Here is a 17225-nt window from a genome sequence, read left to right on the forward strand (position 1 = left end):
GTAAAGAATCTGCCTGCAGTGTGGGGGACCTGGTTTTGATCCCTGGGTTGGGAGGATCTCCTGGAGAAGGGAATGGCTACCCACTCCAGTATTCTTGCCTGAAAAATCCCATGGGTAGAGGAGCCTGGCTGCGTACAGTCCATGGGGTTGAGAAAGAGTAGGACACAGCTGAGCAACTAACACTGTCTTTCACTTTGAGGATTTATGACCGGGAAAATTGAAAGTGGCTTATTATAAACCATTCTCTAGCCCTTTGGTTCTCCAACTCTAGCTGGCATTATAATCATGGTGGAGGGAGGGGCTAGTTTCAACGGGTTGCTCGGCTCCACCTCCAGAGCTCTGGGGTAGGGCCCCATAATTTGCATTTCTGACCAGCTCCCATGTGATCCTGATGGAGCTGGTCTGGAGATCACACTTTGAGAACCACTTCTCTAAACCGTGATGATCACAAAGTTCAGAAACTTGCACTTGATATATAGTTATGATAACTTCCAATGAAAGTTATTAAAATATATTTTAAAGTTTTTGAAAGTTACCACAGTAATATATGAACACATGCTTGTTAGAGAATTGTTAGAGAACTGTTAGCTTGTTAGAGAATAGCACAAAAACAAATGAAGGAAAAACCCATAACCCTCCTTTAGTATGCTGTTTTAATACTTACTCTTTCGGATATTTTTGTACCTGCATATGTTTTTATGGTAGTAGAGTAGTATTTTGTTTTGTTTTGTTTTGAGCATTGATGAGCTCACACTGTATATGCTATATAGCATCGGTCTTTTTTTTTCATTTAATTTTTTTATTAAAAAAAATTACCTTGGAGGTTGTTGGGATTTAGGACTCCCTACCCTTCTCCTCCAGATTGGTTCAGGATCAGTTGAAAATTAGGCATAATAAGATGGATATTGAACTAACAGTTGTGTTGGAAAACACAGCTTAGATGAACAGCAGAAATGCAGAAGCTTTGCAGTATTTCACCTTAATTAGACAGCCTTATACACAATCACTGCCATAGCCAGTAGAGCACCGCACACCTGGCCCACCTCTAACCTCTCATTTATGGCAGTGTGGGGTAGCAGCTTCTGCTGGCAGGCTGGGCGGAAAGGGAGTTCAAAAGGAGCCGGGCCCCTCTGCTCAGTTCCCCCCACCCCCCATTACCAATTAGATCAGACATTCCTCCTTCCAGGGAAAGGAGTGAGAGAAGGGGAGGTGTGTTTTAGAAGGTCAGGCCACAGAGGGTCCCTTCACCTGGTCTTTCTGTTTTAGTAAACATAGGTCAGGACAGTCAAAAACAGTCTCCATAATAATTTTAAAAGCAGTGTATGCACATGATTTTAAAAGAAGTGTCAAAAAGGTGTAAAAAAGCAAAGGTTGCCGTCCAGTTTTATGAGCGCCAGCTCCCATCCCCCGCTAGTACTACACCCTTGACTCTCCAGAGACAACTCTTATATTCTTGTATTTGTTTCCCAAATGATGATGATGATATATTTTCCCCCAAATACAAGTATACATTTATATATGCCTCTTGTTTTTGTCACTCAGTGTATCTTGGAGATCTTTTTATAGCACATTTATGAAGCTTTATTTTTAATGACTGCATGATTTCCTGTCTTGAGAATATATCATAATGTGTTTCTGTTGATGCACACTTAAATGTGTTTAACTTTTAGCTACTACCAATAATGCTGAATATAATTTTCAGAGCCAGTTCTAATAGTTAAGAAAAAGCACATTTCTGTTTTCTTATTCTGGAAAAATACATTGGTAGGCACTGGAGATTTTTTAAACTTGATAGTTGTTTTGATTTTTTAAAACTAAATTTTTTGTTGGTAGAGTCTTTCAGCTATCTTTCCCTTGGCTATGGTAATGAAACATCTAAGTTTTGCCTCTTGTACACTGTTTAGTTACTGTTGAACTTTGGATTTAAGTGAGTATTGTTATTATAGTAATGTCACATTTAAATATTTAACCTGAATGTGGCAGTTTAATAACTGAGGGTTATAATTCAGGAATACTAAAGTGGAGAGTGTGTTTGGCTTCATACCTCCTCTTTTGCCCTTGGGGACAGTGGATGTGTCTGATGTTTGTATATGACTTGCTGGTGCAGTGCCTGGTACCTCATATGTGCCAGTCATTGTCAATTAGCATTAGTAATTTCTTAGAGTAGTCCATTTCATTAACATTTCCCCATCTGGTTTTAGCATCACTTGTGATTATCATATCTGACAGAGCATACTTGAAAAATTAAACAACATAAAATCTGTAATGTTTGGAAATCTGAGAAAGTTAATCACTGTAGTGCCTCTTTGAATCTCTTCGTTCAATGGTAGACTGAGCAATTTCTATACCAACTGTATATGGAAGAGTGAAACCAAGTGCAAGAGGCCAGGATCTTTCTCCTCTCTTTCTTTTAATAATTTTCTTTGATTCTTTCAGTCTTCCTACCACCAAAAAAAGAAAAAGGGGAGAGAGTGTGTACATTAATATTGGAGAAATAGCCCAAAATAGTGGGCATGAATTTAAAAAGCCAGAGAGGACCAATAGTAATAATAATAGTGAAGGAGGATGATAGATGTTGAAAGTCGTATTGTTTAGAGAGAAAGGAAGGGAAATTTTTTGGTCTTTAATAGTAGGATAAAAATTGCACATTTGGACGCTAATAGTTTTACTCAAGCAAGTAAGTAGTTCAATGGTGTGTTCAAGAAAATGAAATAAAATATTTTGATACTGATAAAATGTCTTAAAATACAACCTATTTATCAACTTTGGAGGAGGAAATGGCAACCCACTCCAGTATTGCCTGAAAAATTCCATGGCAGAGGAGCCTGGTGGGCTGCAGTTGATGGGATTGCAAAGAGTCGGACACGACTGAGCACACTTGCATTTATCAACTTAAATGACTATACCTTTGTGACATTGTTCTGTGAAAAAGCTATATAAAAATTATTGAAGTGGCAGAATGAACATATAAAATGTTATTGAGTCAAGGCTATATGATACAACAGACTCATAATGATAATTCGATAGTGGGATTTTTGTATTGGAACAAGCATTTATTCTAAGTTTGGAAAAGTCAGAAAAAGATCTCTAATTGTATAGAGCTCTTATTTGAGGATGAAACTGGGCGCCCAATTTAATATGTCATAGGAGAATTAATTCCTGAACAGGACCTTTTTTTAACTTGAGGCCCACGAGCAAAATGATTAAATTTGAAAAAATAGCAGAGCAGCTACTTAGATACCATTTATTAGGAATAACATACTTAGTTAAATTATTATGAAAACAGCCAGCTGGATAGGCATTAAAAGGCTTTGTGGTTTGATCCAGGTGAACTCAATTTGCTGTTCAAAATTGATTTTTCTGGGACCAACTAGTAGATATGTTTAAAATGTTGCAGTATTTCTAATTGTTTAATATAAGAAGAAGAGCTACATTCTTTGACTGATTTATTTGAAAATATGGTCAGATTTATTTGAAAATATGGTCATTTAATAAACTAATTTATTTGTTCTCCTTAAACACTGAACCAAAAAGAAATGAACCTGAACTCAATCATTATAACCTTTGGTTAAAAAATGGAAACAATTTCTGTTGTCTTCCTAAGGATCATACAAACACTTCAGCATCAAAAGTGTTTCTAATGAGGGGAAGGTTTCAGAGTCACTGTCTATCTAATGGAGAGATATTGCAAACTGAACACCAGAATGTCTATCCCTGTAATGTGAAGGAGCCTGAATCATAGTTTGGGATTACTAGTTGAGATTATGCATCCCTTCATCTTCCTACTTCTTTGCTATTGTAATAAAAATGCCTTTCCTTTTTTCATAAGTACCTGCCAAACGTTTCTAATGAGATTTAAGATGGATTCCTAAAATCTTTTTCTTTCCTCTTTTTTCTTTGTTGTTTATTCAGTTGCTCATTCGTGTCTGACTCTATTTGACTCCATGGACTGCAGCACACCAGGCTTCTCTGTCCTTCATGATCGGAAGTTTGCACAAATTCATGTCCATTAAGTCAATGATGTGTTTAAGGCAAACATTGGAAACTTGTAACTCTGATCATTTCCCCCCAAAAAGGCTATAATATGATTGGAAGAGAAACCAGAATATTAACTCTGATCATTTCAAATGAATTCGTGGGTTAGTTAGCTTTTATTTGTTAATTATTTATTGAATAGGAACTTTTAGGAGCTCAACTTACCAGCCAGTTTTCTTATATGTCGAATTGGGGTGGTAATAATACCTCTTAGATTTGTGATGATAACTTTGAAAGTGCTTTGTAGTTATTAATTGAAAACTTCAGCCTTAATATTTTGCCTCTTTACCTATAATGGCAGATTATTTGTACCTAAGTGGATACTTGTAGCAGGTTAAAATAGCTAAAGCTTCATTAAAACAGAAAAACATTCCATAAAATTCTTGTTTATATTATTTGCTTGCTAAATTTTCAGTGTAAAAATAAGTGTAATTCAGGTAGATTAAGTGATTCAAGTTCTGAGGCAGTAAAGTCTAAATTTAATGATACAGATAAACACAAATTTGTGAAACATTCATTTGGATTTAAGTGTCTTGATTATAAAAAGATATCACAGAGTTATTTTAAGAAGCAAACGTTCTCAAATATTTGTGTTAAAAAAAAATCCTACCTGCTAGGATACTTGAGTCAAGTGCTTGTCTTAACTGATAAATAGGAGGAAAAAAGTCTGAAATGGTGGTGTATTACCTATTCATAGTATTTCAAATCTATGGAAATGTACTGACTTTTTAGCAGAATTTGATTTACAGATGTTTTAGGAACACATTTATTTAACAAATATTTCTTGAGAGTCTACTATAGGATGTATATATATACACCTTATTACTGTATAATGATACTGTATTTGCTGCTGTGTCTGCACGGGTGAACCAGACAGAACCCTGCAAACCAAGGTGTACTTCTGTGCATGGACTTAAAAATCTTGAGTTGTCGCTTTTGCTTGGGTAGGATCCCTGAAGCCATAGTGGGGGTTTGGGGCTACCACACCTTGAGTTGTATGCGCTCTCTAAGTTTTTGCTGACTTGGTTCATGTCACCAAATTATTTTAGGTCACCTTGTTTTCCTCAGCATTAAACACTTGCTTTTGAGTTAGCTTGAAATTTAAGTCCTTGAGTTCCTGGATTCTGCCTATAGTGCTGTGCTGTGTCGTCCTCTGTGACTTCTCTGGGATGTGAGTTGGACACGTTCTTCCTGTGAGGTGGGGGTGAGAGGGTCGAGGAGCCAGTGGGTGCCTGAACTGTAGCAGGCGTCGGGACTGAGCAGACACTGTTTCATTGTGAAGGACGGCCCCCGATAGTCACTTACTTATGCCGATGATTAGAGCAGAGACATCTGAACAGGGGCCACGTGAATAAATAAAAGAACAAAATGCCAAATTTGAGATGCTTTGAGGCTAAAATATGAATACGTTTTATGCCAGGAAAAGTGATTTGTGAAACTTTAACAGAAAGCGTTCATTAGTAAGAAAAAAAAAGAAAGTTGAAAAAGTTAGTTAAGTTATGATGGCAGTGTTTCCACGAAGAGGCAACGATAGAGGAGCTGGTGGTGGATCAGATCTTACTGGTGAATATTGGTGGAAACATTGTTTTAAATGATGGTCATCTTCCCATGGGCTGGGGAGAGGTGTGCATTTCCTCTGTGTTCTGCAAACACTGGTGGGAGGGAGAGGTCACTGCCGGACTAGATGCTCAGAACCTGACTGTGACCAGTGCCGGGAGACAGTGTCTCTCCTTCACACGAGCACATCCAAAAGGGAGAAGCAAGCCTCAAGATTGCTCCTTTCAGAGAAGCGTGGCAGGCTTTCCAGCAAGTTGGGTCACACTTTTTTATTCTGTGAGCCCCACCCCGAGGCATTACTGGACAAGAATAAATCTTGCCTGTTGGCGGTCTGCAAAAGCTCCAGTCTCTGCCCCTCTCAGACCTCTGCGCGTCAGTGTAAACAGGACTGGGTTTCGCAGGGAGGACGGACGGGTATGTATGGTGGCAGCACTTGCTCCGGCTCTTCTGCTTCCTATTCTTGCTGCTGTTGTGAGAGAGATGTGAGGTTGTCTGGTGTCTCTGAAGAACCTTCTACCCCCACCCTGGTTGAGCTCCGGGAAGGGTGGCCGAGGGTCATCTTTCCAGCCTGGTGGGCTCTACCTGTGCACCGAGGAGCCAGCCTGGTCCAATAGCCAGCGCTGGAACCCCGCCTCACTGGCGCCATTGTCCTGGTTTGTTTCAGGAGAGATGCTTTTGGCTGGCCTCTTCCTAAAGTACATCGCCTGGAGGTGGAAGCCTGAGTATGTCCAGGATTTAGGTTCCAGTCCTTGCCCTTGTTCTTTTCATGTTGGAATCGTTAGCTACTGACATCTCTCTCCCTGCCTTCTGAACAGCCTTCTACAAAGAGCTGTCCATGCTTTGTAGATTGCTGGGTTCCTTCTCCAACCTTAGCCGCTCCGCCTCCACCCCTAGCTGCTGCATTTTACTGCTGCCTCCACCCACTGCCTAGCGCACTCCTCCCCCTCAAGCCTCCGGGAGGACAGTGCACTCACCCAGGTTTTCTCCCCACCCAGGTCCTCATCTTCTTTTCCCAGTCCCCAGCATCCACATTCCCCCAGGCTCTAATGGCTTCTCTGATAGCTCAGCTGGTGAAGACTGTGCCTGCAATGCAGGCGACCACAGTTCGATTCCTGGGTTGGGAAGATCTCCTGGAGAAGGGATAGACTACCCATTCCAGTATTCCTTGGGCTTCCTTGGTGTCTCAGATGGTAAAGAATTTGCCTATAATGCAGGAGACGTGGGTTTGATCCCTGGGTTGGGAAGATCCCATGGAGAAGGGAACAGGTACCCACTCCAGTGTTCTGGCCTGGAGAATTCCATGGACAGAGGAGCCTGGCGGGCTACAGTCCACGGGGCTGCAAAGAGTCGGACGCGACTGAGCTACTTTCACTTTGCCCAGGCTCTGGCCTCAGTCCCCTGCTTCTCAGCCTCTGCTGCTGTGGCCGTGTGGGAGTGACAGTGAGTGGTGGCAGGGAGCCAGGGCCTCACTCCTGGGCTGCCTGGGTTCCATCCTTGATCCCACCTGCTGCTTTCCAGCCACTGCTTCATCTCTCTGCCTGAGTTTCCTTATTTATAGGAATGGGGATGCCAAGGATGCCCTCCATCATAGGGTGGTAGTAAGGATCAGGTAAACATGGAGCACTGGCCTGAGCACATACCTTTCTTGTGAAACTCAGTTCGCAACATCTGTCTACATGTGATGCTTGGCACCTGAGCCCTTGCTGAGTGGATGTTTTTCCCTCAGAAAACTCCTGAGAAAGAGTTACCTCAGAACACTGCTGAGAAGGTCTCATTTTTAGATGGTGAACCAGAGACCCAGGATAGGTCATTGGCTGCCCAAGCCAACATGACCAGGTGAGGAGCTGGAGGTCATGCCCAGAGTGCAGAGCACTCGGCCCCTAGTGTCTGCTCTCTGAGGGCCAGGCCTCTCACCAAGGCCCTAGCGGATGAGCAGGATACCATCCAGAGCTTACCACTTAGCATTTCCAAGACCTTGGGACGTCTCTTGAATGCCTGATCCTTAGCTTTTCCCATCTGTCAGTGCGTGCCCTGTGTGTCATGCAGGGTTATTGTGGGAACCAATGACGTAATATCTCTGCTAGTACTTGGGCCAAGATAGGGTTGTAATTGTCTTTTAATTTACAGTGATTTAAAACAATCTGAAGTGAGACTGTCTGGGTTTGAATTCCAGTTTTGCCACTTACCTGACCTCTTTCTGCCTCCATTTTCTTATCTACGTAGGCATTATTACTCTGTTTTCATAAACTTGTCATGAAGTTAAGTGAGTTCACACATGTAAGTGTTAAGAGCAGGGCCTGGTGCACGGTAAGGTCTCAACAGGTGTTCTGTGATAGTGTTACATTTTTAATATCTTTTACCAAATTGAAGTTATGTCTCAGAAAACTCTGACCATAAGACCAGAATCTTCTTCAAATGGCGAAACAAGCTAAAAAGTTCTAGGGAAGTTTTGCTGAAGATCATGTCAGGCTTTTGCCCAAAATCCAAATTGTATGTGTAACATTTTCTCAAAGAGGAACTAAAAACCATAGTTTCACCTTGTAGCATTTACAGGTAACATATAAACCCTTTGTAGCATAAACCATGGAAGCTTTTCATTCAGTGGTGGTGTTCTTCAGAAGGGTTTTGACGTGGCAGTCCTTACTTTTGTGTTCTTCACTGTGTCTTGTAGGAAGTCTGCGGTCTTGCAGTTCTTCAGACTGCTTTAGTAAAGTGATGCCGCCGAGGAAAAAGAGGAGACCTGCTTCTGGAGATGATCTATCTGCCAAGAAAAGTAGACACGATAGGTACGTTGCAGAGACGGTGGATCCACGTTGATGGCATGCATGCCAAAGGGGCACACTGGTCCATGAGCCCAATGTGGGCCTTCCAAGTACACGAGCGCCAACTGGAATGTTGTTTTGGTTCTGCCAGGCAAACTTTCCAAGTGTAATTATTCCGTGATACTTAATGTGTGGGTTCATGAAATAAAAACGAATTAGGTAATCTGGGTTCTTAGAAATTTCAAGTTTTATCTTAGTCCATTGATCACCAAAACTGGTGTAGAGTTTCTTTCTTTCCTTTTAAGGGCTTGCTGTCTGTGCCCGTTGAGGACCTCAGGATAGGTATGTATCTGTTCTTTAAGAGGGTTTCCCTACCTGCAACAGGAGCAGGATTCCCATAGCTGCTTTTACAAGGACCTGGGCGATGTGGCTGAAGGGAGCTGCCTGTCCCCAGTGCTCTGAGCCTGCCTGGAATATTAGCTGAGCTGACGTTCCTTCTCTGAAGAGTGAGGATTTGTTAGGAACCATGAAAAACAAGACTGTTGAAACCACTTCTCTTTCAGACAAGTGATCTGCTAATTTTGGTAACTCCCAAGGTCCGTTAGGTTTGCTTATTTTAGACATTTTTACTCTTTCAGCCAGATTTTAATGGCCACTTTTGTTCTCTCTCTCTTTTTTAAACAATGAACAAACATCATAGTTTTAATCTTTTCTGCCTTTTCCTATCTTCCTCCATCTGGCTGTGTAGGTCATTTCACTTCACTGATGTGGCCTGAATTGCCATATTGATAATCAGAGGGATCAGATGAGATCTTTCTGCTTCTTTCTTGCTGTGATGTTTCATATACTACAACTCTTAGAGGGTTAGAGAGATGGACTCTGAGAACATGAAAATCGTGTCACTGTTCCTATCTCAAATGAGTGGAAAGTATTATCTGAGAAAACTGTAGCCGTGATTTAGAAGATAATCAGTAATCAACAACACCGTTTCGACCAGTGATTCAGCTTTATGAAGCCAAGCTCCTTGACCATTTGGTGGTACAGATATGATTATCAAGGAATTGTTAAATTCTAGTTATCACATAGCATGGCTGTATGTAGCACTTACTATTTTTTCACTGTCTAAATTCTTTTAGCGTAATAAAGCCAGTTTCAAGTCTGTACAAGGCTGAATTTTCTTCACTAATTCAACCAGAACAGTATATCTCAACAGTCTGAATGTAGAAACAGATAATGAGAACTGAACAGTCTAATATAAAGCCATATTTTTAAAGCATTTGCAAAAATATAAAATAATGCCCCTCTTCTCACTTATTATTTTTAAAACTAGAATTATGTTTCCTTAAAATACAGTGTTTTAATACACACAAAAAAACTGGTAGTTGAGTTGCAGAAAGGTATGAAGTACTCTCATTGATAGCATTTCATTGGTCACCCAGGGCATGGGGAGCTAATTCTATAGCTGGATGATTTAGTTGAGTTTCATTCTTGGTCTTTTTTGGAAAAACTTTATTTACATACCACAATGTGTACAGTTTTAAGTGTACAACTTAGTACTTTTACTAATTTAAGTTAGAATTTTGCAACCATCACTAAAACCAGTTTTAGAAGATTTCTCTTCACCCCAGTTAGATCCTTGATGCCCACTTACAGTCAGTCTGTCCTTATTCCCAGCCCCAGGGAACCACAAATTCACTTTCTGTGTCTTCATATTTGCCTTTTCTGAACATTTCACATAAATGAACCTTTGTGTGAAATGCCCCTTTTTTCTTTTTTTAAACTTAGCATAGTTTTTTTGAGATTCTTCCATGTAGTAACATGTATTATTTATTTTTTTCTGAGTGTTGTTCCAGTGTCCTTTTTTAGGTAGAATATTATCAAGTAATTCAGACATTACAGTCTTATATAGATCTCCAGTTAATTGACCAGTTACAGACTTTGAGCTGAGATAGAAATGTCCAAACCCAGGACTAGAGCAAATCTTTTTGAACCCCTGGCCGGTATCCACCTTTGTTTCCAGGTGGTATGGCTGCTTTTTATAGAGGAAATACAAAACTAGTGGTTTGTGGTTTCAGTATCTTAATACCCTATAACATATTTGGGGGGTTTTTTGGTATGAAAACCCAGAATCTCTAATTAGCAGTATATACAGATATCCTGGTGAAAGTCTCGATCATGAATAAATGCTCACTTCAAAAGAATTCTGTGTAATACTATATGTTATGTAAATAAAAGCTGTATTCATAAATGTTCATTATAAATAAGGGATAAAACTTATAACTTTTATGTTGAAATCACTATTTGTAATGATACTGCTTCTTTTCCCCTCCCCAAGTAGGGAATGTCTTGTTCCTCAGCCCCATGTCATCATGAGATAAGGAATTCCTGACGAGGGTCACAGCAGTGCAGGAGGAGGCCCTGTGCTTGCTGACTCAGTTCTCCAGCTTACGCACTGGTTCCACATGGGACACGCCAGGAGAAGGGCAGGAGCCAGGATTTCTCTGTATTTCTTTTTCCTGAGGTTTTTTTTCCCCTGGAGGCTTGTTCATAATTTGATGTTTCTTTTCATTTGCTTAACAAGTTCCTTAGAGGTCTCTCCTATTGCCAGGTTCTTCCTTAGACCGTGCCCTGTGCCCAGCCTGACTCAGATGACATGGGCATCAGGAGAACTTAATTCAGGAACACGATTGAATTCTAGGGTCTTCAGTTGAAGAAAACACCAGTGACATTTCTTGCTACATCTCACTATTGTTCTATAGTTGGTTCTGGCTGGAGAGGTAGAAAGGTGTATATCAGATACTTGTTCTGTTCAGTTTTTACTAGCTATTTGTTCATCAGAGAAAAACGTATATTAAGAGCTTACCATTTAATTCTATACTAGGTATGACTGTGTTTAAAACTATAAAGGTGAAGCTTCCAGATGCAAGAAGTGGAATATTCTAAATGCATGTGAAATACCTATTAACTAGGTATCTATTGGGTAAAAGAATAAAAACTGTTACTTAAAAAACTCAGTATCTTAAAATAACTTCTAAAACTCCTTTCTCAATTTCTAGCATGTATAGAAAATATGATTCAACTAGAATAAAGACTGAAGAAGAAGCCTTTTCAAGTAAGAGGTGCTTAGAATGGTTCTATGAATATGCAGGTAGGTAATCATATCACCTAAGGCTGAGCCTCATAAAAATACAGAGTACTTTAGAGGAAACTAAAGAATTGAAAAATGAGTACTTTTCGAATTTGGTGTGTGTGTGTCTGTGTGTATGTGTGTCTTCCTGTTTTTGAGAGGGAGCACAGTTGAAACAAATCACCAAAGGTTCTATTTATAGCCAGCAGCTAAGCCAAAGAATTCAGAACACTAGAAGGGAACTGAAAAGATGAAGTGTACTTGGGAGAAGTACTCTGGATTGCTAGGAAACCTGTTGAAAATGCTGGTAAGGGGTGGCTGCATGGTTCATGCATCCAAGTTAAAATAGGCTTTGTTGCTTTGAACCTTTATGCGGTGCAGTGGGATTTCTTACATCGTGTCTCTATTTTGAAAGATCATTTGGCAGACAGTGTTGGTTTTGTCATTTAAAATATCTTAAAAACAATCCCATTTTTGCAGTTTATTATAACTGGTTGAATAATATTGAAATAAAAGGTTTGTTTGTTTTTTTGGCTGTGTATGGTGTAAAAAAGGGGAAAAAAAAACTTTCAGGCAAGTTTGAACTGAAGGCTATTTTACCGTTCCTCTTCCGCATCAGATTTCTATCATAACGTATCCACTTGACAGTTCAATGACCTTCAAACCGATTTACTCAATATGTCTCTACTCCCAATCAGGGTCTGTGTGTTGCCTGTTGTCTATAATTTGAAGAAAAAAAAAAAAGAGCAGATCACACATGTCATTCCCTAACGATCCATTACACCCTTAACCCCACTTAAAAACCCCTACTACCTGCGGGAGAAAAGACAGCTAACTCACAGTGGTCCCTTTGCCTGGAGTGTTTTTCTCCGCTTTTCCGTTTGACAAGCAAATGGTACATCTCTTAGATTAATTAGCTTAATAACCTTCTTTGTACTCTTACAGGAAGGACATTGCTCATAACTGGTTTTGATGTCCTTTTCTTGGGTATCAAAATGAGAATTCTTCCTGAGGCCAGTGTTTTCCTCCTACCCCACGTTTTTCTGATAAAAGTCTTGCCCTCTTTGGCCACAAAGATTGTTCCTGGGGCTGGCAGGTAACCCAGATCAGGACCATCAGAGAAAATGTCCTGGGGTTTTCCGATTGAAACTGGAAGAAGAGCGTCTTTCTCTTCTTGTGGTAGACTTGAAAGGATGTGACCCTGATTTCCTGTAGTCTTTTGGATTTTTGTGAGCTACCCCAGTGTCTTTCTAGTGAATTCTCTTTCATCACTTGAACTAATTTGAGCTGGGTTTTATTTGCAGGGATGGACACATTGTGTAAACACACATGGTATTAGAATTTATCTGTTTTTCATGTTTACATCTTGAAAGCATGACTCTCTTGAAGACACTTTGTTCCTAGTCAAAGTAGTCGGCACGTTTCCAGGTGTTTAGTACTTGGGTCTGAGTGATGGAGCATTTTCTCGTGTTCCTGTCACTTTGATTACGAAAATCTCTTGCTTTCTTATATTGGTTCACATTTATTTTTATGACATGTATTATAAGAAGGAAAGTTTAAACAGAAAAAGTACACTTAATCCCACCACCATCGTACAGCCATTTTGATACTGTTATGTCCTTTATAAGCAAATATAAATTTTTCCATAGTAAAAGCCACACTTCTGTTTTCCTTTAAAAGGAAACAGTACAGTTTTTCCTTCTTGATTGCTCTTCTCTGGTTCAAAAAGGTGACATTTGGGATAAAGATTAAGCTGCATTCTTTAGGTTCCTTGAGACCCCTGCCAGGTGATTCGTTGTGGGGTTCATTACTGCAAGAAGTTTCTGTGGTATGGCTCCCTATTTTTATACCCCCCTCCCTTTTCTTTTGTATCTCATCAGGAAAAATGGCTTGAAATTGGGAATAACTAAATCTCCACCTGGTACCTGCTTTCATTTTGTAATATCCCAACCACATGAATAAAAACTGTAGATCAGTATTGTTCAGGAAAAGCACATGGTGAGGGGCCCCAGGAAGGTTGACAGGCTGTGCTCCGGGCCAGTCTGGGAACAGAGAGTGAGGTGCGGGCCCCAGTGCCTGGATGAGGGCCCTCCCCTGTGGGATGATTGTGTCCCTGGGAGATAGCCACCTGCTGTGGGTTGACCCCTACACTGAACAGAGTGGAGGGGAGGGTGGTAGGGGACCTTGGCCATGCAGTCCCATGACACAGATGGACCTTCGTTCTTCCCAGAGCTCTCAGCTCCACCTCTTGCCCTGACCTCTGCCCTCTGCCCTCCTGTAGCCTGAGCCTAGCCCTCCTTTGCACCTCTTAGGATACAGCCTCTTGGCTTTTAAAATTCCTGTCAACTCAGTTTCTGATTCTCAGAGATTTGATAAATGAAACTCCCTCAACTGGGGCTCTTGTCCTGTTCTCTGTGGTTATAGGTTTACTCACTTTGGTGCTGTGGTACTCTAGTCCTCTGACTTTAGAAAGTGTTGCTGAGGGCAAGATTGGGGGAGTGTCTTGTTTAGACCTCTGTCTGAAGCTGGAATCTCATTTCTTTTTCATTAAAATAACCAGCTATACATAAATAATTTATCTAATAGCTTTCACCCTCTGAAATATATCTAAGAATAAGAGGTGAGAGCAGGTACCCAAGTGCCAACATTTAAGTCACACTGAAGCTCACACATGTGAGTTGTAAAAGTTCTGCAAGTCCTGATTGTAGGCTCTTCATCTCTACTTTGAATTAGGTCCTGTAGCAGAGCTGTGTTTTGGTTTAGCAGAGTGGGGCTGGGGGTCAGGAGCAGTGGGCTGTGGGTGAAGGAGACAGAGCGGCCCCTTTCGCCCCAGTGATGCAGCGTGGTGCGATTATGGAAACTGCTATGATGGTCTTGGGCCGTCATGAAAAGGTTAAATATATTTAGGTAGGAGCCCCTACTTAAAATAGCCGTGAAAGTGGGAGGACTGCTGTTTTCTAGATTATTGTCAGTATATCTACCTTCTAAATGACCTCTAGTATCATATCACTGCGGCATTCCATAGCTTTTAAACCATCTCCCTCAAACCTACTTTTAATCTACTTTGTGTTAGCGAGTGGCCTGTTTGTTAGATTGTTGTTTATTCGCTAAGTCATGTCTGATTTCTTTTGTGATCCCATGCACTATTCCCCGCCAGGCTTCTCTGTCCATGGGATTTCCCAGGCAAGAATACTGGAATGTGTTGCCATTTCCTTCTCCAGGGGATCTTCCCAACCCAGGGACTGAACCTGTGTCTCCTGCATTGCAGGAGGATTCTTTACCGCTGAGCCACCTGGGAAGCCCTTTTGTTAGATTAAGATTGCTCAGTTCTACAGATAAATGATAGTGTCAGTACACCCATAAGCCCAATGAACAGTGTGATTACAAATAGATCTAAATGTGTGCATGGGAATGATAATGAGAAAAAAGGAAAAGTTATTGGAGATAACAGGATTATGGGTAGCCTTTAAGTAATGTTGACTGATAAGCTCTGTTTTAATTTTTTTAGGATAAAATATTAAAGTAATATGAGTCATGCCATTGCAAACCATGCTGTTAAAACCTTGTTTTTTATAAAATACACAGATGCATATGGCATTGCATAAAATGTGAAAAAAAAGAAAAAAGCATAGGAAACTTAATGTCACCACTGCCCAGGGTACCTCAGCAAACCTTTGAGGGCCTGCTGCATGCCAGGCTATGGAGTGCGTGTGGATGGTCGAAGTGCTGTGCTTGAGCTCATTTTGTTGTGTGGTAAACAGACAAATGGAGAAGCGCCATCACTGTGATGAGCATTGACAGGGAGGGGAGGTGGGGTTGGAGAGGGTATGAGTGGGACAGCCAGCTGGGAGACCCCCAGGCCCTGTGCCCAGGCAGGGGAAGGGCAGGTGGCTTGCCAGGCTCAGGAATAGGTAGCAGAGAAAGAGGTTTTTTTTTTAGATCACAAAGTATAGAAACCAAAGACAAAAATTTTTTAAGATTGTGAAGTGCCTTTTTTCCCCTCAGCTTTGTGTAACCACCTTCCAGTGAGTCCTGTCAGTAGATACTAAAAACTCATCTGTTCCTACAAACAGAACCTCTTAGCAGGCTAGAAATAGATGGATACTTCCATCGGATATCATTGCTCTTTAATCTCATAGCTCAAATACTTAACGGTAGTGGAATGAGGGTAGGGACTAAAAAACATGGAATTCACACACACAGTGACCTACAGTGGAGTAGTGTACAGAATATCAGCTGGGTGTTTACACAGGAATATTACCAGATGGTAAAATAAAGCAGGATACGGTCTGAAGCATGTGTGTAGATAAACAAGTTCAGAACCACATCTCACTATATATTTGCACATACACAAATACATAGCAAAGTGGCCCAAGAGTATACATGCCTGCCTGGTAAGGAGAAGAGGAAGGCAAGCTTTCTCTTTACTTCACTTGGACTTCTCTGTTTGAACGTTTCACCATATGAATGTATTCATGTATCATTTGTATAATATACATGAGTGTGCACATGTAGGTATAGGCACACACATGCATATATACGTGGTATAGTCACTCAGTTGTGTCTGACTCTTTGTGACCTCATGGACTGTTGCCCACCAGGCTCCTCTGTTCATGGGATTTTCCAGGCAAAGATACTGGAGTGAGTTGCCATTTCCTCCAGGGGGTCTTCCCAAGCCAGGGATTGAAGCCGGGTCTTCTGCCTTGGCAGGCAGATTCTTTACCACTGGGACACCTGGGAAGCCCATGTGCACACACAGACCCAAATGGTAAAATGCCAGCTGTACTCCCACTTGAGTCAAGACTGAGGAGAGGGTGCCCATTCTCACTCTTTCTTATTTGCCATTGTTTTGGGAGATTATTAGCTAATCTTGTTAGATAAGAGAAAGAAGGGGCATAAATACAGGGAAGGAGGAGGCAAAAACAATCATTCATTGAAGATGAAATGATTGTTGGGCACCTGGAGGCCAAAGAGAAATGCCTGAAAAACTTATAGAAATAAATATGTATATATTTACTGTGGCTAAAATTCTATAAAATAGCTCATTTGAGGAAGGATTTTTAAAGAAATTCTTCTGGGGTGTAGGGAAAGGTTAGAAGGAAAACTTTTGCTTTTTTAGCACTTTTATTTTCAGTTTTACTTTTAATTGAAATTTCATATCATTGTATGTATTAATGTTGCCCAAAAAACTAAATTAAAAATTAAGTAAAGTCTTATTTGATTTTCCTGTAATAAGACAAAATTAAGGATACATTGAAAAACATGTAAAACAAAAGGAGAAAAAAAAAAAGTCCCAAAAAAGGTAACAGATTTGAATTATGTGAAACGAAATTATTTGTGATAAAATAACACATTTGTGATTAAAAGGAAAATAAAGCAGGCAGAAAAAGTATTTGCTCTGGCTAGATTATGTGGAAGAGCCCGAGTTTGGATTTTAAGAGAAGCCAAGGACTAGAAGAGAGAAAAGTGACACAGGACTGACCGATAAGCATGCAAGGTGGATTTAATTGTCACGCTTTGTTGAGACTAACCACCTTATACTTTGTGATCTAGTTATTACTTTGTATTGAAATTACTCTTGTGCTTTATTTCCAATCTTGGTGGGCAGGGACCTCATCAGCTACTTCTACAGTGATAGCTCCAGGATGTGCCCAGTTGATAATATTTGAATAACAAAGGCATTTAGATGGATTCTGCTGATCTTGGCAGCTTGGTACATCTGAAGGCTATGGAAGATTGTAGAA

At 40.6% G+C, this 17225-nt stretch overlaps 1 protein-coding gene across 3 annotated transcripts in view; it reads left to right on the top strand.

Annotated features, from left to right (window-relative positions):
• DCUN1D4 (DCN1, defective in cullin neddylation 1, domain containing 4) overlaps positions 1-17225 on the top strand; it is a 70682-nt gene that overhangs the window by 22551 nt on the left and 30906 nt on the right. For 2 of the 3 annotated variants that reach the window (XM_010858916.1, XM_010858915.1), the window contains exons 4-5: positions 8264-8378; positions 11411-11502. In XM_010858916.1, the coding sequence (XP_010857218.1) occupies positions 8308-8378; positions 11411-11502 (163 nt within the window). In that variant the 5' untranslated portion in view covers positions 8264-8307. Of the gene's footprint in view, positions 1-8263; positions 8379-8659; positions 8697-11410; positions 11503-17225 lie in introns of those variants that run through there. The other variant, XM_010858914.1, reaches the window with a different exon arrangement.

The sequence above is a fragment of the Bison bison genome, unplaced genomic scaffold (genome assembly GCF_000754665.1).
Source record: "Bison bison bison isolate TAMUID 2011002044 unplaced genomic scaffold, Bison_UMD1.0 scf7180017864451, whole genome shotgun sequence".
NCBI classification, from domain to species: Eukaryota; Metazoa; Chordata; class Mammalia; order Artiodactyla; family Bovidae; genus Bison; species Bison bison.